This window comes from Galeopterus variegatus, unplaced genomic scaffold (assembly GCF_000696425.1).
Source record: "Galeopterus variegatus unplaced genomic scaffold, G_variegatus-3.0.2 Scaffold546, whole genome shotgun sequence".
NCBI classification, from domain to species: domain Eukaryota; kingdom Metazoa; phylum Chordata; class Mammalia; order Dermoptera; family Cynocephalidae; genus Galeopterus; species Galeopterus variegatus.
In genome coordinates this window covers 472,186-495,218 of record NW_007726657.1, presented here as the reverse complement: position 1 = coordinate 495,218, position 23,033 = coordinate 472,186, and the positions used below count along the sequence as shown (strand labels likewise).

At 43.4% G+C, this 23,033-nt stretch overlaps 1 protein-coding gene across 4 annotated transcripts in view; it reads right to left on the bottom strand.

The window, feature by feature from the left end:
• XPNPEP1 (X-prolyl aminopeptidase (aminopeptidase P) 1, soluble) overlaps positions 1-7,392 on the bottom strand; it is a 56,531-nt gene extending 49,139 nt beyond the window's left edge. For 3 of the 4 annotated variants that reach the window (XM_008569947.1, XM_008569946.1, XM_008569945.1), the window contains exon 1: positions 7,254-7,312. In XM_008569947.1, the coding sequence (XP_008568169.1) occupies positions 7,254-7,285 (32 nt within the window). In that variant the 5' untranslated portion in view covers positions 7,286-7,312. Of the gene's footprint in view, positions 1-7,253 lie in introns of all 4 variants that reach the window. The other variant, XM_008569944.1, reaches the window with a different exon arrangement.
• Between the last annotated feature and the right edge of the window lie 15,641 nt (positions 7,393-23,033).

Below are 23,033 nucleotides of genomic sequence, written 5' to 3'. Positions count from 1 at the left end.
ATAAATATAAATGCAAATATCCTCAACAAAATACCAGCAAACTTATTCCAGCAACAATATAAAAAGGGTCATATGCCATCACCAAGTGGGATTCATCCCAGGAATATAAAGTTGGTTCAACATATGAAAATCAATTAATGTAATACACCATTTCAACAGAATAAAAACAAAAATTTCATGATCATCTCAACAGACACAGAAAAAGCATTTGACAAAATCCAACACCATTTTGTGATAAAAGTATTCAGCAAACTAGAAGAAATTCCTAGACCTGATAAAGTATTATAAAACCCACAGCTAACATCATCCTTAATGTTGAAAGACTGAATGCTTTCTTCTGCTATCAGGAACAAGACAGGGATGATTACTCTTGCCACTTCTATTCAACATTGTACCTAAGGTTCTATCCATGGCAATCAGGCAAGAAAATGAAACAAAAGGCACTACATTACAAAAGAAAAACTATCTCTATTTGCAAATGGCATTCATTATCTTGAATACAGAAAATCCTAAAGAATCCAACAAAAAATTGGAGCTAATAAATGACTTCATTAAGAATGCAGAATATAAAATCAATAAACAAAATCTATTTTTTTCTTTCCCATGCAATGAATAATCCAAAAATGATTTTAAGAAAAGTCAATATAGGTCCTGGGAAAACTGGACATCCATACGTAGAAGAAAGAAACTAGATCAGTACCTCTCACTGTATACCAAAATCAATGCAAAATGGATTAAAAACTTGAATATAAGACCTGAACTATAAAACACTTAAAAGAAAACATACGGGAAACACTTCAGGAAGCAGAACTGGGCAAATACTTTATGAATAAGACCCCAAAACACAGGCAACAAAAGAAAAAAACAAATGGGATTATATCAAACTAAAAAGCTTCTGCACAGCAAAAGAAACAGAGCAAAAAGACAACCTACAGAACAGGAGAAAATATTTGCAGACTATGCATCCAAGGGATTAATATCCAGAATATACAAAGAACTCAAACAACTTAGAAAAAAACAAGTAACCTGATTTAAAAATGGGTAAAAGACCTGAACAGGCATTTCTCAAATGAAGATATACAAATGGCCAACAGACACATGAAAAAAATGTTGAACATCACTAAGCATCAGGGAAATGCAAATCAAAACCACACTGAGATATCATTTCACCCCAGTTAGACTGGCCATTATCAAAAAGACAGAGAATAAGGGGGCCGGCCTGGTGGCGCACTGCTACAGTGCGCCACTTGGGAAGCGCGGCAGCGCTCCCGCCAAGGGTTCGGATCCCACATACAGACCGGTTCCCACTCACTGGCTGAGCGAGGTGCGGGGGCAACACCGAGGGTTGCGATTCCGTTGCCGGTCCCAGTCCAGTACGGGCGCAACACTGAGGGTTGCGATCCGTTGCTGGTCACGAAAAAAGACAAAAAGGAAAAAAAAAAAAAAAAGACAGAGAATAACAAATGCTGGCAAGGATGCGGAGAAAAGAGAACCTTTCTTCTCTGTTGGTGTGACTATAAATTAGTACAGTCTTTATGGAAAACAGTATGAAGGTTTCTCAGACAACTACAGATAGAACTACCTTAGGATCCAGCAATCCCACTGCTGGGTATACACCCAAAGAATGGAAATAATCATGTAGAAGGAAAACCTGCACTCCCATGTATATCAAAGCTCTATTTAAAAAAGCCAAGAGTTGGAACCAAACTAAATGTCCATGGATGGATGACTGGATAAGGAAAATGTAGGATATACACACAATGCAATACCACTCAGCCATAAAAAAAAAAAAAAAGTGAAATTCTGCCATTTGCAGCAACATGTATGAACTTGGAGAAAATTATGTTAAATGAAATAAGCCAGGCACACAAAGAAAAATACCACGTGCCCTCACTCATAAATGGGCACTAAAAAAATTAACAAATAAATTTTAAAAAGAAAAACACAATAATCACAGTAATTCGTTGACCTTTCAAAAGGAGAGAACAGAACTGAGGCCAACAGAGGTGGGAAAGGAGGGGGTGGTTAGCAATAAATTGGTAAAGGGCCCCCAAAAATAATTACAATGTATAAGGCTGAATATACTAGTATAGTGATTTGAGCATCACATATTGCACACAGGTATTAACATTCAACACTGTGCCCCACAGATATGTACAATCAATTATGTTTCAATTAAAAAAAAATTTTTTAAAGAAAACTTCAAAAAACGTCCTTTTACACTAGCATCAAAAACAATAAAATACTTAGGAATAAATATTTTAACAAAATTATTTAAATATTTTTAAATATAAAAAGGGTCATACACTATCTCAAGTCAGATTTATCCCTGGAATACAAGGTTGGTTCCTGTAAATATTTTAATAAAAGAAATGCAGAATGTATACCATGAAAACTACAAAAGATTGTTGAAAAAAATTAAAGAAGACATAAATAAGTGAAAAGATTCCATGTTCATGGACTGGAAGATATAATATTGTTAAGGTGGCAATACTTCCTAAACTGATCTACAGATTCAGTGCCTTCCCCATCAAAATTGCAGGTGGCTTCTATGCAGAAATTGACAAAAAGATTCTAAAATTCATATGGAAATACAAGGGACCCAGAATAGCCAAAACAATCTTGAAGAAACAGAATCTTGAAAAGAACTCAGTCTTCCCAATTTTAAAACTAAATATAAAACTACAGTAATCAAGACAGTGTAGCACTGGCATAAGGATAGACTTACAGATCAATAAAATAAAACTGAAGTCCAGAAATAAACCCTCACATTTACTGTCATCTGATTTTTGACAAGAGTGCCAATACCACCCAATTGGGAAAGAACAGTCTCTTCAACAAAAGGTGCTGGGACAACTGGATATCCACATGCAGGAGAATGAAGTTAGACCCACCTCACACCATACACAAAAATTAACTCAAAATGCATCATAGATATAAACATGGGAGCTAAACTATAAAACTCTTAAAAGAAAACACAGGCATAAATCTGCCTGACCGTGGATTAGGAAATAATTTCTTAAGATACAACATCAAAATCACAAGCAATAAAATAAAAAATAGATACACTGGATTTTATCAAAACTAAAAACTTTTGTATTTCAAAGGATACCATCAAGAAAGTGGAAACACAACTCCTAGGATGGAAAAAAAAATATTTGCAAATCTGGTAAGAGTCCAGTATCCAGCATATATAAAGAACTATTACAACTCAACAATAAAAAGACAACCTAATTTTAAAATGTGCTAAGAATCTGTATAGACCAACAGAGATATATGAATGGCCAAGAAACACATGAAAAGATGCTCAACAGCATTAGTCTTTACAGAAATACAAATCAAAAAACCACAGTGAGGTAATGCAAATCAAAAAACCACCACTTCACACCCACTAGGAAGGTTATAATCAACAAAGACAGACAAGAACAAGTATGGGTGAAAATGTGGAAAAATTAGAATCCTCAGATATTGCTGGTAGGAATGTAAAATGGTGTGGTAGCTTTGGAAAACAGTCTGACAGTTCCTTAAAAAATTAAACACAGAGTTACCACATAACCCAGCAATTACACTCCTAGATTTATACTCAAAAAAACTGAAAACATATTCTCATAAAAACAAATGTTCATAGCTGCATTATTTGTAATAGCCAAAAAGTAGAAACAACCCAGATGCCCATCAACTGATGAATGGATAAAAAAAGTAGCCTATCCATACAATGGAATATTATTTGGCAAAAAATAACATTAAAGAAATCACACCTAAAACATAAGTGAACCTTGAAGACATCATGCTAAGGGGAAATGCCTATCACAAAAAACCACACGGTGTACGATTCCATTTACATTTCATGTCCAGAATAGGCAAATCTAATACAGACAGAAACTAGAGTAGTGGTTGCCAAGGACTAGGTGGGGTTGGGGGAAATGAGGAGTTACTGCTAATGCATACAGTATTTCTTTTTGGAGTGATAAAAATATCCTAAAATTGATTGTGGTGATAGTTGTACAACTCTGAAAGTATTCATAACTACTAAATTGTACACTTTAATAGATGAATTGTGTGGTATGTGCATTGTATCTCAATAAAGCTGTAATAAATTTTACAAAATAAGATACCTCTTTTTCTTCTACAGAAATACAAGTCCCATTCTCACCCAATTTCCCATAACTTCATATATAAGTTTACAAGACGGTGAGTGAAGGAAGTCAATTCCTATCTATGTATATAAAGCTAACTGGTCCCAACGACTGGTTCAGACACAGGACTAGAGAGGTAGAAGGAAGTTATCCAGAGGTAGTCCTATTCACTCACTTTACAGAATAAGAGACAAAGATACCCTACCATAGGCCATACACCTCAGTATCTGCAAAACCAAGACCAGAAACCAGGTCTGACAGGTGAGCTCAAGCCCTCTATGTGAGCATCCTACCTCCTTCAGAATCAAAGGAGCCATGAAGCAGCTAAACACTACAGTTGCCCTGCTCTTGTCTTTCCCTGATGTCTGCAGAGTCCAACATCCATCCACCCTTCACTTACTTGGACAGTTAACATTCTCAAGCTCCCTGTCAAAGCAGGACTATCATTAAATGTTAGAGCTGGAAGAATGTACCTCAGGGACCACCTAACTCAACTCCCTCCTCTAGACAAAGAAACTGAGCAGAGATCAAATGACTTGTTCAAGACCTCAAGGCTATTTGGTGACAGAGCTAAAACAAGAGTCCAGTCCTCCCAAGTGCCAGCTCAATGCTCTGCCCCTACCAGACTCCTTCAGCCTACACCTTCTCAATGTCATGATGAGCCACACCATGGGTACGAAGAAGCATGCAGAGCACTTCTTGTTCAATCTTTGTACAAGATGGATATGACAAACTACTAACAACTACACATTTTTCTCCCTTTCTCTTTTTAAAAGATATCCCAGCAGGGTTCTAAATACCCAACCACCCCCACTCACCCACAGTCCATGATGAAAATCATACATGTCTAGTGCCGAGGATGGGACAAAACAAGGACCAAGATACTCAATCTCACCTAGTGAAATGAGACAGGATAAAATGGAACAAGTTCTAGAATAGGAAAGTAAGTGATGCTGTATTTGCCTACCCAGAATCCATCCCTCCTTCTTTTGATGGGTACCTTGGTTTTCCTTCTGAAATGTCCCTTCTCCATTTCAGTCCAAGTGGTTGGGGATGAGTCTCACCCACTCATCCACTGGGTTCTGGGACCCAGGCCTGGTCAATCCATACTTCTGACCACAATTATTGATTCAAGTATAGACAGACATAAGAAAAAATCAGATCTGGGACTTCTCCACCAACCAGTAGGGAAGAAGACTCTACTTCTGCTGGGGTTATTAGCCTAAAACTGTCATAACCTGCCATAAGGAGAAAGTCTGCCTGAGAATGAAGCCAACGCTGAAGAAATCAGAGCCAAGAGATACAAAAGGGAAGCCAAGTCTGATGCCAGCCAGTGCTGGTGTTCCTGGACTTGGCTACACTACAAGCCACCTCAACCCCATTTTACCTAAGTCAACCTGAGTTCAGTTTCCAGCACCTAAACTGAAAGAAGTCCTCTTTTACACTGGATGGCACTCAAATTCTATCACTAGGAGAGGTGTCTGGGTGATGGAGTTTGGATGTGTTGTCCCCTCCAAAACTCATGTGGAAATTTGATCTCCACTGTGGCAGTGTTGGCAACTGATTGAATCATGGGGGCAGATCCCTCATGAATGGATTAATGGTCTCCCTAGGGGAGGGGGGGTAGTGAGTAAGTTCTCGCTCTATTAGTTCCCGCGAGAGCTGACTGTTTAAATGACGCTGTCACCTCCCCTCTCTCTCTCTTGCTTCCTCTCGCCATGTGATCTGCTTATACCCACCGGCTGCCTGCCGCTTTCCGCCATGAGTAGAAGCAGACTGAGGCCCATGCCAGATGCAGCTGTTCCAAAATCGTAAGCCAAATAAACCTCTCTTCTTTATAAATTACCCAGTCTCAGGTAATTCTGTTATAGCAACACAAAACAGACTAAAACACTGGGGTAAACAGCCTCCCCTCTCACAGCCTTTCTAGTAGACTCTTGGGTATGGTAATAAGGCTCTACAAGCTGCTGTTGAAAGACTCTTCTGCCCCTAAAATGTTGTGATTCTATGAATCTAGCAAAGACCACCTTGGTCTTCAAAGGCTACCTCTCAGCCTATAGCCTAACTCATCATTATCCACTTGCCCGACTCCATTTCCAGCACTTAACTTACAGTAAACTTCTTCCACATGGAGGTTTACCACTCCTCATCACAACCTTCCACAGGGCAGGTCTGGTTCTCTGCTCACCCCTAACATGCTGTGGCAAGGCCAAGTCGAGGCCAGGTGGGCTCAGGATCTGTCTACTCACAAGCACAAGCCATGGTCTGTGTTCAGCAAGTAAGCCTGGCCAAGTTGCCAAATGAGTTCACTCAAGTCTCAACCGGTTAGAGAGTGGGTGACCCCTGTGGATCGCGAGGGAGTGTTTGGCTTCTGACCTCTGTGAACTCCGAACATCTGTTTCCCACTTTGTTAGCTGCTCTCATAATAAGTGTACCATGGTGGTGGGGGTAGAATTAACTAAACCATGTTTAACGTGAGGCCCGAGGATTATCCTTCTCACCTCTCGGTGCCCAAGGAAAGCCTACAGCAGGCTACTGGTGGGATTTTCCTGGCAGTTATACTAAAATATTCCCTTACAATGCCTCTATAGCCATTTGGGTGGGGAAGAGCCCCCGGCTGCCTATCTTTGGGGCGATGACGGATCAGTAAAGTAAATTGCAGGTGTCAGTATCTTCAGGGTTGTAACTTGAGGATTAGATTCCTAGGGAAGAGGGGGGTGTGCAGGGGCTTGCTCACCTCCCCGGACTAGGGAGGAGCCAAAAGGGACCAACTTCCTGCAACAGAAGGGCCTTCCTGCGGGGTCGGGGGGCGGCGACGGCCACCACCCCCTCTGGCCGAGAGCTGCAGTTTCGCGGGCACACTCGTCCAGGATCGGACTCGGGCTGCCCCAGGTGCCCGCGGCTCCGCCGGAAGGAACCGGATCTTGCCCGGCGGCATGGCTCCCTCCCCCTGCTCCCGCTCAGGGGGCTCCCGCGAGCCGGGGCCTTCACTCGACACTGTTGGCGGCCCGCCGCTCTTTACCCGCTCGCCCCTGCCCTCCCGGGTGCAACACGCGCGTCCGGGAGGGCGGCGCCGCACGCTGCCCGGACGCCGGCTCCCCGGCAGAGTCGCCTCACCTTACTCGCGGTGGCTTTCTGGAGGCTGCCATTCGGCGGTGACGTGCCGCGGCCCACGTCAGGGCAGCGCAGACCAGCTGATCACCCGCGGAAGGGCAGGCGGGAGCGCGCCGGGACAGCCACGCCCCGCCTCTGACGTGCGCTCGCGCGGCCCCGCCCTCTGCCAGGCCACGCCCACCCGCTGGGGCTCGGGCTTCGCGGCCGCCGCGCTAGGGCCTGAGGCAGGGGGGCCGGCGGCCGTGGCCTGTGTCCCTGCAGTGAGTCCGGGAAAGGACGCCGTGCCGCGGCGCGCCGGCAGTGCTGCCCGTTTTTCTCGCCGTTCCCCAAAGAGGGAAAAGAAGGGCTTGGCAGGCTGAAGGGGCTGCAGCGTGACAAGCTGCGGTCCCAGGGCTGTTCCGGCCTTTAGGAGGGTTGAGAGGAAGGGGACGTGGCCAGTTCTGAAACAATTTCGACAGGGTCTTCGAGACTTTGGGGCAGGGTCTCACTTCCTGAGGCTTTAGAGATGTCCCCAAAATTATTTCCCCAGACAGCTTCAAAATCCAGTTGCCCGCTCCACTTGGATAGCTAATAGGCCCTTGAAACTTAACATGTCCGAACGGAGCTTGCACCAATGCTCCGAGACAAAACGTACACGCTCTCAGCCAGGCTACGCCGTCTCAATCCACGGCTAGTCCGTTCTTTCAGGCCAAAAATCTTGGAGTCATCCCTGCCGCTTCTCTTTCACACCCCACCTCCAGTCTGCCAGAAAATCCTGTTGGCCCTGTCTTCAACATAGATCCCTAATCCAACCACTTCTGACCATCTCCACCCGTCACCCCTCTGGTGGCATCACTACCGCCTCGCCCATGTGGTACTCTGGCCTCCCTGCCGCCACCCTGCACCTGCACAGTCTAGCCTAACCACTGCAGCTAGATCAATCCTTCAAAGTCTGAGAGCAGGTCACCTCTCTGCTCAGCACTTATCCAGTGGTTCTTCATTTCACTCAGGTGAAAGCTCTGCTTCATCTGCCCCGAACCTCATTTCCTACTGTTCTCACCTTGCTCACTCTACTCCAGCTAAACCGGCCTCCTTGCTATCCTTGAAAAAGCTGGACACACTCATATCCCAGGGCCTTTGGACTTGCTCCTCCCCCAAATATCGAGGTTCCCTTCCTCATCGTCTTTAAAGCCTTTGCTCAAGTATCACCTCCTCAATGTGACCTACCTTGGCCACCCTTTTTAAAATTGCAAACCCCCTCCAAAATTCTAATCTCCCTTACCCTGTTCTATGTGTTTCTATAGCATTTATCACCTTTAACATGATATAGAAACTTATTTATGTGTATTGTATTCTGCCTCTTTCCCCCACCCCACAGACAACATAACCATCAGTGCAAGGATTGTTTCTTTTTTGTTTAATGGTGAACGATATCTGACATGTCGTAAATTTTCATTGTATATTTTCTGCAGGAACAAATGTCCCCAGAATGTGCACTCAAGAGCAGGGATGGTGGCTCTCTTGTTCATTGTTATGGCTCTGGTGCTTAGAACACCTGGCACTAAATGAAAGTGATCACATTTTTTAAAGTTGATCTGCACCTCCTCCTGTTTTGATCTTGATGAAGGCCTAACACACCTCTATCAGATAGGTTCTGCTACCTGCAAGAACTGGAAGTCCTAGTTATTATTCAATTAGCATTTAGACAAGCCAAATTAGATTATGTAGGAAAGTCATGAAAGAACTAAAGATGTGGCACCTTGGAAAGCAGGAAATGTCTGTTCTATTTCCCCAAATTTATGGAGCCAAAAAGAAAGAGACTGTAAATAAAATGACTGATTCCAGCCCACATCTGAAAGATGGTGAGAAAGATCAAATTGTAAAAGAGAAAACAAGATACCAGAAAGATAAGTGGGAACTGAAGGGGACAGGTATTTCATAATCACATTGCCTAGGAGAAAAGCAGTTGGCTCAGAATTTATGACATCTGGCTTTAGAGGAGAGAGAGAAATACTTTGTGTTCCCTGAACCAAATTTGAATTCCTGTTTACAGGATAACAAAGCACTCTTCACCCTCTTGAAGTTCTTTTGAAAGAACCTCAGGGAGAAGAGGTTGAGCTGAATTATCACCAGAGGGTGAGAAATCTGGGGGTTATGGCAGGTTTTTCTCCTCACATCTTTGAAGAGGTGGAACAGTCACACTGACTGACATTTACAGAGAGCTATGTATCTAGCTCACAACCCAGTGAGTGAAGGACGGTTATCCTCATTTTACTGGTTGAAGAGACTGAGGTTTGCAGAAGTTAAGTCCCTTTCCCAAAGTCCTTGAGCTAGGTGAGTGGTGGGACTGTGATGTAAAGTCAGGCAGCAGGATTGATTCCTAGGCTCCACCCACTGCATCACAAAGTTATATGGAAGAGATTCTAGAGATGGTCTCATCCAACCTCCTAGCCCATGCAGTGGAAAAAGGGAGGCAGCTGCTTTCAGCATTCAGGCCCAGACTGGATGGATCTTAGATGTAGCCAGAAACACTAAATGCAAGAAAACATGGTGGAAACATATTGGGTTAAATTGTGCCTTCCCCCCCCCCCAAATTTCATATGTTGAAACCCTAACCCCCAGTACCTCAGAATGTGATTTTATCTGGCAATAGAGGCACTGCAGATGTAATTAATTAAAATGAGATCATATTGGAATAGGGTGGGTCCCTAATCCAGTATGACTAGTATCCTTAAAAAAAAAGGAAGGAAATTTGGAGACATGGTACACACAAGGAGAACACCAAGTGAACATAAAGACAGAGATCAGGGTGATACATCTGCAAGCCACGGGTCACCAAAGATTACCAACAAACCACCAGAAGCTAGGAGAGAGGCGTGGAGCAGATTCTCCCTCTCAGCCCTCAGAAGGAATCAACCCTGTGGGTATCTTTTTCTTTTTTTTTTTTTCCCCACATTTGCTTTGTGGATATCTTGACCTTGGACTTCCAGCCTCCAGAATTATGAGACGATAAATTTCTGTTTTTAAGCCACCTAGTTTGTGGTACTTTGTTATGAAAGCCCTAGGAAACTAATATAAAACAAGTTCTAAATGTCCAAGTGTATGAATTGTAGACCTGTTATTTTGGCCACCCAACATTCATTCATTCTACTTCTGATAACCATCCTCCTCCTATTTCCCTCTGGGGCCCACCTCTTTCTCCATCCCTCCTCCCTTGTTCTCAGTCTGTATTATCCTCATAAAACACTTAGACTCCAGGGGTGTATCATGTGACCCAGGCATAAGCCACAATGATAGGATTAGAGATTGCTATGGAATCAGTGCAATGCAATGAGATGTTCATGGTAAGTGCTGGAACAGAACCACATGGTCCTCTGCCAGGCAAGACCCTGGATGCATATACAATACTCTAGAACTGCTGCCTACAACACACAACATGTGAATCGCACCGAGGCAGCAAAAGGCAGAGCAAAGAGAGAGGAGAGAAGCATACCTCCTAACATTATTTGAGTCTTGAATCCTGCCACACCTTAAACCAGATCTCCCACTGGACTTTTCAGATGTCATCCAAAAATCTCCTTTTCTGTCACATTTTGCTGTTTGATGTGGGTTTTCTGTCACTTGCAATCAAGAGGCTCCTCACTGAATCATTTAAGTCATCATCTGTACATTTAAATTTTATGCATGAGTAGATATAATTTTATTAATGTAGACAAATTAATCATGAACTAACAGATGGAAAAAGCAGATTATAAAACAATATAATATCCCATTTTTAAAATAATATATGTAACATATCTATACTGATATAGATATATAGATGCTTTTTTTCTTTCCCCTCCCCCCCCCATAGATACTTTTTTATAATAAAAGGAAAGTGAACCACAAAATTTTGAGTGCTTATCTTGAGGTGGCAGAATTTGGGGTGATTTTAAATTTTACCCAATTTTTTTTGAGTTTTTTTAATTAAAAATAAACTTAAAAAGCAAATTATTTCTCTGACTCTTTCTTCTTAGAGTCAAGAAATCTGTTTCATCCTCCAAATCTGAGCACTGCAAACAATATCAGTCCACCCGTACCCAGCTTGATAACTGGTTGGTGGCCAAATCATTTATTACGGGGAGAGGGCAACATCCCTTTTAATAAACTCCCAGATGAGAGGAATAAAAAAATAGAAATCCTTATAGGAGATCAAACAGAATTACAACTTCAGAGAAGGGTTTTAACTATTTCAAACATTTCAATTTGTTCTAATAAAATTGATGGTTCTAGAAACAGTGATGAGTGAGGCTCTCATAAATTGTTATAATATGGCCTTATTTTTTAAAAGTTAACTGAAAGATAGGCTTGTGGTTACACCCCAGAAAGGAATGGGAGAAGAAAAGCCAACTTTCAGGATTGTAGAGTCTGCCAAAACAATGTACTGTAAATTAAGGGTGGGAGAATGCATTTGGCTCGGTTCAGAATCTACTCACCCTTTGTATTCAATGAAAACTGAACTCAGACCTTTTGATATCTGAGTTCCATTTACTCTTGGCAAAGTTCAGTTCTCTGGTTCAAATAAATAAGAAAAATTTTTTAAAACCCTTTAAGAGGCCCAGAGGGTTTCTTGGACATCAAACAGTTCTTGCACAAACAACATATTGATGAGCTAAGTATAAATGAATCAGAAACATACAGAGTAAGTGTTCTTTGAAACACACAGACCCTCCCATGCTATAGGAAAAAAAGGCTCAGGAAAGCACTATAGCTTTCTCTTCCTTTAAGGAGTATCCCTTTTTACCATATTTTATCATCTCCTCTAGAAGCCTTTAGGGGACCTTTGCAAAATGTGGAAAAGAGAAGAGTGTATCCAGCTGTTCATGATACTGACTTCTCGCAATCTCTTCCTGGCTATGCCTTGAAAACTGGGCTTTGGATAGAGGCAGCATGGTCTAGAGGTCAAGGTCAAGAGAAAAGTTCTGGCCCTAGTTCTGCTACTAATTAGGTATGTGACTTTAGAAAGGGTACAGCACCCTCTTCTCTGGTCTCCTAAGGGGTTCAGCTTAACAAACACTTTCCAGACCTGCTATGCAGTAATCAAGTCTTATGCAGAGGACTTGAAGTTGGCAGCCTAGCAGATATGGTTTGTGTGGCCCTGACTGTATTGGGATAAAATTCACATACCATACAATTAGCCCATTTAAACTGAGCAATTCAACGGTTTTTAGTATATTCACAGAATTGTGCAACCATCACCACAATTTTAGAACATTTCATCACCCCAAAAAGAAATCCATACCCTTTAGCTGTCACTTCCCCCAATCCTCCCCACCCTAGGCAACTACTAATCTACTTTCTGTCTCTATACATTTGCCTCTTCTGGACACTTCATACAAATGGTATCATATAACGTATGATCTTTTGTGACTGGCCTCTTTCACTTAGCTTAGCGTTTTTGAGGTTTATCCATGGTGTAGCATATATCAGTACTTGATTCCTTTTTAGAGCCAAGTATGCCAAATAATATTCCATTGGAATATTTATCCATTATTTGGGTGGTTTCCACTTTTTGAATATTGTGAATAATGCTGCTATGACCATTCACGAGCAAGTTTTTGTGTGGATATATATTTTCATTTACCTTGAGTATATACGTAGGAGTGAAAATGCTGAGTCATATGGTCACTATGTTTAACCTTTTAAGGAACCTTACTGTTTTCCAAAGTGGCTACACCATTTTACATTCCCACCAGCACTGTGTGAGGGTTTCAACTTCTCCACATCCTCACCAGTACTTATTATCTTTCTTTTTGATTCTAGCAATCCTATTGGGGATGAAGTAGTATCTTATTGTGGTTTTAATTTCAATTTCTCTGATGCTAATCATGTCGAGCATATTTTCACGTGCTTATTGACTACTTGTTGAAGAAATATCTATTCAGATCCTTTTCCCACTGTAAAATTGGGTTATTTGGTTATTTATTATTGAGTTATAAGCATTCTTTATATATTCTAGATGCAAATCCTTTACCAGACATATTATTTGCAAATATTTTCTCCCATTCTGTGGGTGGTTGTATTTTTTTTATTATTTCCAATTAGATGGCAGCATTTAAAAAAGGAAGATTTCACTATTTAAAAATCCCTATCTTTAGCCTCTTTGAAAAATTGGAAGGTTGGTTTGGCAACACTGATTCTTCCTTCTATACAGCAACAAGCAGCATGAACAGAGCAGCGACTGTCCCCATGAGATAGTACAGAGAGTCCTCCATTTGACAACGTAAGCTCTTCTACTTTAACTGCCAGACCCGTTGACACTTGAATTTGTGACTCCTCCTCCTAGAGAATCTGACAAAGCATGTCCAGGATTTCAACTCCACCACAATTGCCCTTGCAATTGAGTTAAAGTAATTACTTCTTGCTAGAATGTTTTTACCTGTGGCACTTAAACATAGAATCCCGCAAACTTAACACCAACTAGCAAGTCCTCCTCTCTTCCTGTTTTGCGATTTGGATTTTGCAATGCATGGAGCAACTAACTCACTGGAGCTTGGCAGATTCCCCAGAATTTTGGCAGCCCCGTTGGTACTGATGTCATGAGTGTCCCTTGCCATAATGCATCCTCATTACTAACTCAAATCAGCCAAATTCAAACAAATGGAGCTGAAAAACAGAGTAACAAGCTGCCTGAGCTTCAAAACACTACATAAAAATACTCATAAAAACAATTTAGTGCTTAGGACCACATCCAGGAATGAAAATCACTAGTTTTTATTGTTAATCATTCCTTTCCCTGATCACAACTTACCTGCTAAAAGCAGCCCTCTCAGAATAAAATAAGTATCTCTAAAATGATACATTAGTAATATTACCCAGGCATATAGCATTCATTTCCTGTTTCTCATTATTTATGTTTAACTTCTTATTCATCTACTCCTTCAGTTAAATATTCTTCTTAACCTTACTATTCCTTTTTAAACAGCCTTACTGAGAAATAGTTCATATAACATACAATTTACCCATTTAAAGTGTATAATTCTGTGGTTTTTAATATATTCATAGACTTGTACAATCATCAACACAGCCAATTTTAGTTCATTCTCATCGCCCCTAAAACCAACTTTATATCTTTAGCATCACTCTTCATTTCCCCCATCCTCCCCAGCCCTAGGCAACCACTAATCTGCATTCTGTCTCTATAGAATTGCCTCTTCTGGACATTTTTTAGATAAATGAAATCATACAACATGTCACCCTCTGTGACTGGCTTCTTTCACTTAGCATAGTGTTCTTTACACATGATGTAGCACGTATCAGAACTTCATTCCTTCTGTTGCAGAATAATATTCCTTTGTATGGATGTACCACATTTTATTTATCCATTCAAATGGACTTTGGGGTTCTCACTTTTTTTGTTTTCCTCCACAGCTGGCCAGTATGGAAATCTGAACTCTTGACCTTTGTGTCCATTTGGGACCTTTAATCCAGATAACTGAGACATTGTGAGGTGTTGGTACATTTGCTGTCTGCAGAAGTACCCTCATTCTACACGGCCCTGGTTAAAAGAGAGATAGAGAGATAGACAGCAGACAGACAGATACTGGTGAGTAACTTAGAACTTTGTGGACTTTCAGGGCTTATCAGGGGAGCAGCAGAGTGAGGAGGAGGCTGTGGGGCCTCTGTGGGGCCTCCCTTTGGGCTGAGTTCACAAAATAAGCAGCAGATGCAACAAAGCCTCCACAGATTTCAAAGAGAAATAAAGACAGCATGTGGCATCAGAGCAAAAGTCTCCGCAGAAAGTCTGGGAACAGCATGCAGTCTTGTGAGCTGAAGCCCTTCACCTCCCCAAGTGTGAGGGACTGGGCCTTACTTGTTTCCAGAAAGTGCCATCTAGTTCATTCTGTTGTGCAGCAAATCAGCTCTTCTAACCGATTGCTAATTGCCCTGGGCCATAGTAACCTATGGCCTTAGTGGATCCCCAGGCAGCAGCTCCCATGGAGCAAAACACTCTACAAACTGAAGTCCTCTGTCAGCTGCTATCCCTGGACTCGTGTACTGAGTGTGAAAAGCATGCTTCCTATTTTTGGTTTTCAACAAGCTCTTAGTCCTTAGAGACAACTGTTGGGAAAATAGAATAGTTTGGTCAGGGCCCTCACCTGTAAGTAAATTGTGTGTGTGTGTGTCTGTGTGTGTACTTACTGCTCATGCATGCGCGCCAATGTATCTCTTTAGTTTTGTTGCTATTCATGTGTTATTCTTGAGAGAGAGAGAGTACAGAGGAGTTTTAGTGAAGCAGGTGGGCAGGCGTTTGCTTTAGGCGTCATCCCTGCGCAGCCGTGCTTTCCAACCTGCGGCTTCCAAGGACCTTTTGGCCAGTTACCTAGTTCATAGACCTGCGTGAAGGGGTCTGGTGACCCAGCCTGGCATATGAAGGGTTTGCGACCCAGTTTGTGAATGGGTTTGAGGGGTCTTGGAGCTCCAGACCCAGCCCTAGTTCAACAATCAGCCCAGTTGGCAGGATTACCGGCAGGTAAAAGAGCCCAACAACTGGCGTGGTCAAGTAGCTTTACTATTGGCATCACGAACAGGATTAAGAGCTAGACAATTGGTGCTGTGAGCAGGGTTCTAGACATTAGTTGTTGCCTAGCCGGAGCACCACAAATTGTGTCGTCAGTAGGATTACGCCACATTTGGCGTAGTCTGCAACAGGATTCTGAGCAGGTACAGGAGCCGAAAGCCCTTGGAAGAAGGAGGAAATGTGGCTACTTTTGAATATACTGTGCCCTGTGGCCACCTTCCTGTTGACTGGGATCTGGTTGCTGCACAGTGTACTGCAAGGCAGCATAGACCAGGTTGTACAACACAAACCTCTTGGGAAGGGGAGGAAATGTGGCTGTCCTTGAGCATGTGGTGCCCACTAGCCACTTTTCTACTGTCCGGAGCCTGGCTATTCCTCACTATGCTACAAACTGATCAAGATATGCAGCAGAAAGCAGAGTCATTGGAAGCAAGGATGATTATCCTGGAGGACGACGTGCAGCGACTCTCACACCAGGGAAGACGACTAACCCAGTGGTGAGATGGGGGAAACCATGCTTCTCCAGGCATGACCTGTTGTGCACAAGAAATTGAGACAGTAAAGCACCAGAAACAGGGAGAGCCCCTGGCTGCTACAGCTATGAGAACTAGGGGTGGATGGTGTAACGCGCTTTAGAGACTGTGTAGTAAACGCATGTTGCATTTATCTGAAGGCAAAAGGCTCAGAGGGTGCCACTTAAACCCGATGGCTGGCCAGGTGCCATAAAACCCAAGAAAAGAGTGCCACATGCAGATGGGCATATGACCCAAGGATGGGTGCCCCTGCAGAATTTCAAGTATGTTTTCACCTGGTGAAAAGGTGGAAAAGTTAGTCTCCAGTACTACGTGCCTGTCTCTGAGGCAGCAGCTGCAGAAAGAGCTGCGGATGTGCACAGGGGCAGGGCAGCCACTCCTTCATGGACTGGGAAAATGCAGCTGTTTGAACTGTGGGTTAATGCTGCTGAACTGCCTAAGTCTGAATAAGTAGCTGGTGTAAGCCGAGCTGATTGAAGGAATTCAAAAGCCAGAATATAAAAGAGAAGTGGAGAGCAGGAGAAAAAAGCAAGGGCAAAGCAGATAAACTGTTTGCTAAAGACATTGTCTTGGTGGTGAAGCAGCCAGATGCTAAGAACCAAGACAATGAGAGAAAAGCCCTGAGGGCGTTTGAGAAGTTTGGGAGAGCACCCCTCCCATCCTAAGAGAACTGAGTTGTCCTGGAGGGCAGACCTGAGGTGCCATTGCCCTTGGCAAACTGCTCCCTGCATCCCAGCCTCTCTGGCTGAAGCAATCCTGCCTCAGCACCTCTAGGAGAAAAAAAGCTGAAAACCTTTGTGTCGTTCACATTGTGTTAAGTTTGCAGGCCAGCAGTATGTGAGAGCAGTGGAAGCGTGGCAGCCTCCACCTAGATTTCGGAAGATGTATGAATAAGCTGGGGGACTCAGGCGGAGACCTGCTGCGGGGATGGAGCTGCTGCGGAGGTCATCTACGGAGCAATGTGGAGCAGAAAAGTGGGGTCAGAGCCCCCTCAAAGAACCCCCACTGAGGAAATGTCTAGTGGAGCCAGGATGGTGGGACTGCCACCAGGAGCCCAGAACCATGGGGCTGCTGGCAGCATGCAACGCAGCCTGGAAAAGCTGCAGGCACCAAGGCAGCTCAATGGTCTGCACTTGGCAGAGCTGTAGGAGTGAGGTTGCCCAACACTTTAAGGGTGCAGATGCCCCAGTGTGCTTAACATTTGCCCTGTTTGGGTTTTGGATTTGTTTGGGGACTGTTTTTCCTTTCTATTCCTCCCTTCTGGAATGGGAATGTATACTCAATATTTGTCCCACTGTATCTTGGAAGTAGATAAACTTGTTTTTGACTTTTACAGGTTCACGGCTGCAAGAACTTTTGCTTTTGGTCTCAGAGGAGACTTTGGACTTTGGACTTTCCAGTTGGTGCTTCAGCAAGCTAAAGACTTTTGGGACTGGGATGGAATGTGTAGTATGTAAATGTAAGGGTCATTTATCCTCGCTAAGGGAACATCGTGGAAGATTCTGAATGAGTAGATTGTACGGTGAGGACCCTGAAGGCGTGGATTGTTGGGAAAATAGAATAGTTTGGTCAGGGCCCTTGCCTCAGGTCAGCATCCTTTGTAAGTAAATTGTGTGTGTGTGTGTGTGTGTGTGTGTGTGTAGTGTGTGTGCATGGGCGCCAATGTATCTTTTTAGTTTTGTTGCTATTTGTGTGTTCTTCTTGAGAGAGAGAGTACAGAGGAGTTTTAGTGAAGCAGGTGGGCAGGTGAGCAGGCGTTTGCTTCGGGCGTCAGCCCTGTGCTGCAATGCTTTCCAACCTGCAGGTTCCAAGGACCTTTTGGCCAGTTACCGAGCTCATAGACCTGCGTGAAGGGGTCTGGTGACCCAGCCTGGCATATGAAGGGTTTGTGACCCAGTTTGTGAATGGGCTTGAGGGGTCTGGCAGCTCCAAACCCAGCCCTAGTTCAACAATCAGCCCAGTTGGCAGGATTACCGGCAGGTAAAAGAACCCAACAACTGGCGTGGTCGAATAGCTTTACTATTGGCATCACGAACAGGACTAAGAGCTAGACAATTGGCATTGTGAACAGGATTCCAGTCCTTAGCCTAGCCAGACAGTAACCGAAGGTTAAGCTGCAATTGAGTCACAGACACTGAAAGGAGATTTACCTTATTACAGATATTCAACACCACAAGATTTGCTGTCAAATCAATCCAGGTTTGAATGCATGTTCTGCCACTTACTAGCTGTGAGATCTCAAACAACTTACTTTTCCTCTCTAAGCCTCATCTGTGATATGGGAAAAAGAATACCTGACTCTGAAGGCTATTCTGAAAACTAAGTGAAAGAACACAAGAAAAGCACTCTGCACTGTCTTGAGCACAGAAAGAACACAAACATTGGCTCTGTTATTGCTGATGAGCTCCCACAGTCCATTTTAAAAATCTGATACCTATACATCTTCATAAAATCACAGACTGCCAAAACTGGAGGAGTCTTTGGAGACCATCTAGTTCACTAAACTTATAAGAAAAGCAGTTTCCTCCTCCACAAGAAGAGGTGGTGGCCCTGACCAGCATGTGGTCCCATCAGTGTAGGGTTTTGTCAATGCCTTTATTGTGTAAAGCAAGGCACACCTGCAGACACCAGAATAGATTTGCCCATGGGGTAGGCCTTACTGTTATGCTAAAGAGTCACCTTTCCTGCACTTTTGGCTCACTACTTAATAGTCAGACCTTAACAGGCCCCTGGGTGAGGCTCTGAGACAAATGAGCGTGGAACACGTGTGGGAGGGCATGATTTACATCTTTTCCCTCTTCACCAGAGTCAACCGAGTGTGCAAGGAGTGGGATGGACAGCTCTGGGGTTGGAGTTCAGTACAGCTGTGAAAACAGACTGTCCCCATGGCTTCTCCCAGCACTTTGGCACAAAGAGGCCTTCCAGCGGCTTCAAGCAAAGAAAGAAGAGCTACTCTTCACTGGAGAGAGAGCAAAACAAAAAGCTGCTATTGTAGGACCTCATCACCAACCAGGTCTTCCTTCATTTCTTTGAAGTTAGCTGGGATGAGAATCATGTGGGTGTAAAGTGAAGGGGGAGGGGGAAAGTAATAGATTAAAAATCTCTAAAGAAGATTTTGTTGTACACCATGATCACCAGTTCCCAGGGCCTGTGACCTGCAAACAGGCTTAAGAGATGGAAACACACTGTTGAAGGATGAATGGATAAAGATATTGTGATATTATATATAGTCATGTACTGCATAACAATGTTCCAGTCAACAATGGGCTGCATATACAATGGTGGTCCCATAAGATTATGATGACTACAGCACATAGCCTAGATACGTGGTAGGCTATACGATCCAAGTTTTTAGAAGTACACTATGATGTTCACACAAGGACAAAATCGCCTAATAATGCATTTCTCAGAATGTATTCACATGGTTAAGTGACACATGACTCTTGTGTGTGTGCATGTGTATGTATAGATAGATAGATAGATAGATGGATAAATGGAATATTATTCACTCTTAAAAAAAGAAGGAGATCTGGCCATTTGTGAAAACAGGATGAACCCAGAGGACATTATGCTAAGTGAAATAAGCCAGGCACAGAAAGAAAAATACTGCATGATCATTTCTTTGTGGAATTTAATTTTTTTTTTTTTTAGAAAAAGGTCAAATACATAGAAAATGGTGGTTGCCAAAGGTGGTGGCTGGGGAAGAAATGGGGAGATGTAGTTCAAAGGGTTTCAAGTTGCAGATACGTAGGAAGAATAAGTCTGGAGATCTAATATACAACGTGAGGTTTATAATACTGTATTGTGTACTGGATATTTGCTAAGAGAGTAGATTTAAAGTTCTCTTACCACAGAAAAAAGGGTAACCGTGAGATAATGGACACGTTAATTTGCTCAACTATAGTAACCATTTCACCATGTATAAGTACATCGAAACATCATGTACAACTTAAATATATATACAATTTTAAAAACTGCAAACAGGCTTTAAAAGTATAAAAACCTTGAGCTGCTGTGCTGAGCAAAGCTCTGTCTAATCCTCCACCTCATCCACGTACCCTCTCTGGGCCCCACCTGCAGTTTCCTTTGTGCCTCAGGACTTTTGCACATACTGTTCCCTCAGAATAAGGCTCTGCAGTCCTCTTATACCTGCCCATAATTCTGCTGACTGGGTCAATTGTTGAGCTAGAGCTGGGTCTGAAGCTCACAGACCCTTCAAGCCCACTCACAGACTGGGTCACAAACCCTTCACATGCCAGGCCAGGTCCCCAGGCCCCTCACATGCCAGGCTGGGTCACCAGACCCCTCACATGCAGGTCTATGAGCTAGGTAATAGGCCAAAAGAAGGTCCTTGGAGCTGTAGGTTTCAGAGCACCACCGTGCATGGTGGACGCCCAAGGCAAACACCAGCCAAGGTACTCACGCAGTGCATGCACACTAACTCCACCCACGCACGCACACACACACACACAATTTGCTTACAAAGAATGCACCACACTACCCCCAACCTGCTCTGAGGGAGCCTGACCAAACTATTCTATTTTCCCAACCATGGTAAGGGTCATCTATGCCAGCCTCCCACAACTGCAAGCTCCCTGATGTCAGGGGCTGTCCGAGACTTGTTCCCCACTGCATTCTCAGTGCTCAGCACAGTTCCCAGTACGTGGTAGGTGCTCACTTTCATTTAATACAGGAATGACTATGTGGCTAGCACGCATAGTCCACAATACTCAGGACTCTTTCCTTTTCTAAGAAGCTCAGGTTCCCCAAGTCTAGATGTACAGGATTAGAGAAACGGCCCTCTTTTTGCAAACCTTAACTGCCTAAGAAGAGCAGTAAACAGAGTGCATGAGAAAGATTGCATCAGGCAATATTTATCAAGCACCTACTACGTGTCAGGCACTATGCTTAGCAGCTCCAGGTCAGGGGAGTCAAAGATGACTCAGCCCTGCCCCTACCTGGCAGCACTTGGTGGATATTATACATGGAGGCTCTTTTGTTCCAGCTTCAGTCAAAGGTGACCTACTCTTCAGCCAAAGTGTCCCCTTCCTCCCAATTCACATGCACTGCAGGGTAGAAAAAGTGAAATTGCCCCCCATCAAACAAAAATCACTTACAAGCAGATCTTTTATGTGGCAAACATCTAAGTGATGTCACGTAGCCTTAGAAAGAGGGTAAGATCAACTCTTTTAAGTCTGAGGATCTAAAAAGGAGGATAATTGGGAATAATTCTATATAACTTCTGAATTATTTCATGTACTTAGTGATGGATCTCAGAAGTGACCAGGGCCATTTTACACACACTGAGCACAAAATGGCCACCAGCCTTTCTCTTATCAGAAATCTGGTGGTTTCTGAGAAATAGAAACTTCTCTACTTCTGCATGGGTGCAACCTTCCACCTGATTGCATCCACCAGCCTTATCTTCCACACCAGCACCAAACCCCTCCCTGATTATGTCAGCCTTCCCTACAGCCTATATAAGCTCTCCCACCCCAACGCTGGTTGCTGTTCTCCATTTTGAGCACAGCCCAACAGATTCTTTTCCTTTAATAAAGCTTGATTGGTACCCGGCGTTTTGGCTCACTTTCTTTTACTTAGCAAATATTTTTTTTCATTCCTATTGTGTGCCAGGCCCCTTCTAAGTGGTGTTGATAAAGCAGAAAATAAAATCAATGCAAATTCCAGCCAACATGGAGCTTACTTTCTAGTGTGGAAAGACAAACAATAAAATAAAAATATAGCATGTGAGGTGGTAATAAGTGCTATGGCGAAATAAGAAAGAAGGGAAGGGAAACTGGGTTGCTGGAAGTAAAGGGGAGTGCATTCTATCCAGGACTGTCAGGAAAGGCCTATCTGGAAGGCTAATATTTAAAGGAGATGAAGGAGTGGGCCCTCCCCATAATGTCTTGATGGTTCAGCAGCATCAAGGTCACCAAAGTCACTGAACAGAAGAAATCTGCCCTGGATGGGATGTGCTAGTGACGCAAAGCAATGCCCGGCCTAGGAGACCCAGCCCAGCCTAGGAAGGCTGCCTCTGCAGCTGGGTTTGCAGCAAGAATCTCCCACCCTTCAATGTGTCTCCCACACCAGCACCACCCTGGGATCACTGCAATACAGTTGGACATTATAAATCCAAGGAGGTCCAGGATACCCAATTGGAGGAGCCAGAGTTGGTGGGTCATATGTCTGTTATCAGCAGCTGTCAAGAAGCCGGGCAAAGAGGGGGCTCCCTTATTGCGTGTGTAATGGCATTATCAGACAGGTCCATACCACATACCAGACAGTACTAGGGACCCCTAGAGAAGGAAACTACCAGCTCTACTGTCTTGTATTGCAGAACAGCAGAGTGTGTTCAGGGAAGGCGTCATGGAGGACAATAGTTACAGCAGTTGCAGGAACAAAAAGGAATGGAGGTGTTCTGTGCTTTTAGGAAAAGTTTCACCAAAAAAGAGGGAACTTGAAACTGAGTCAGGAAAGCAACATTGTAAATGACCTAAGAGACTGCAGGTTCATTGGTACAGCAGCTGTGCCCCTAGGTTGGGGGATTGGAGGGGAAGAAAAGGGGACTCAACTGACCTCTCAGAGAAGCAGGGGTCCTGGCTCTGCCACATGTGAGTTGTGTCATCTCAAGCAGGTCTCTGCCCACATTGGACAGTAATCCCCTTATCTACAAGAGAGTAGACTGGATATGCTCCAAGTCCTTCTTCC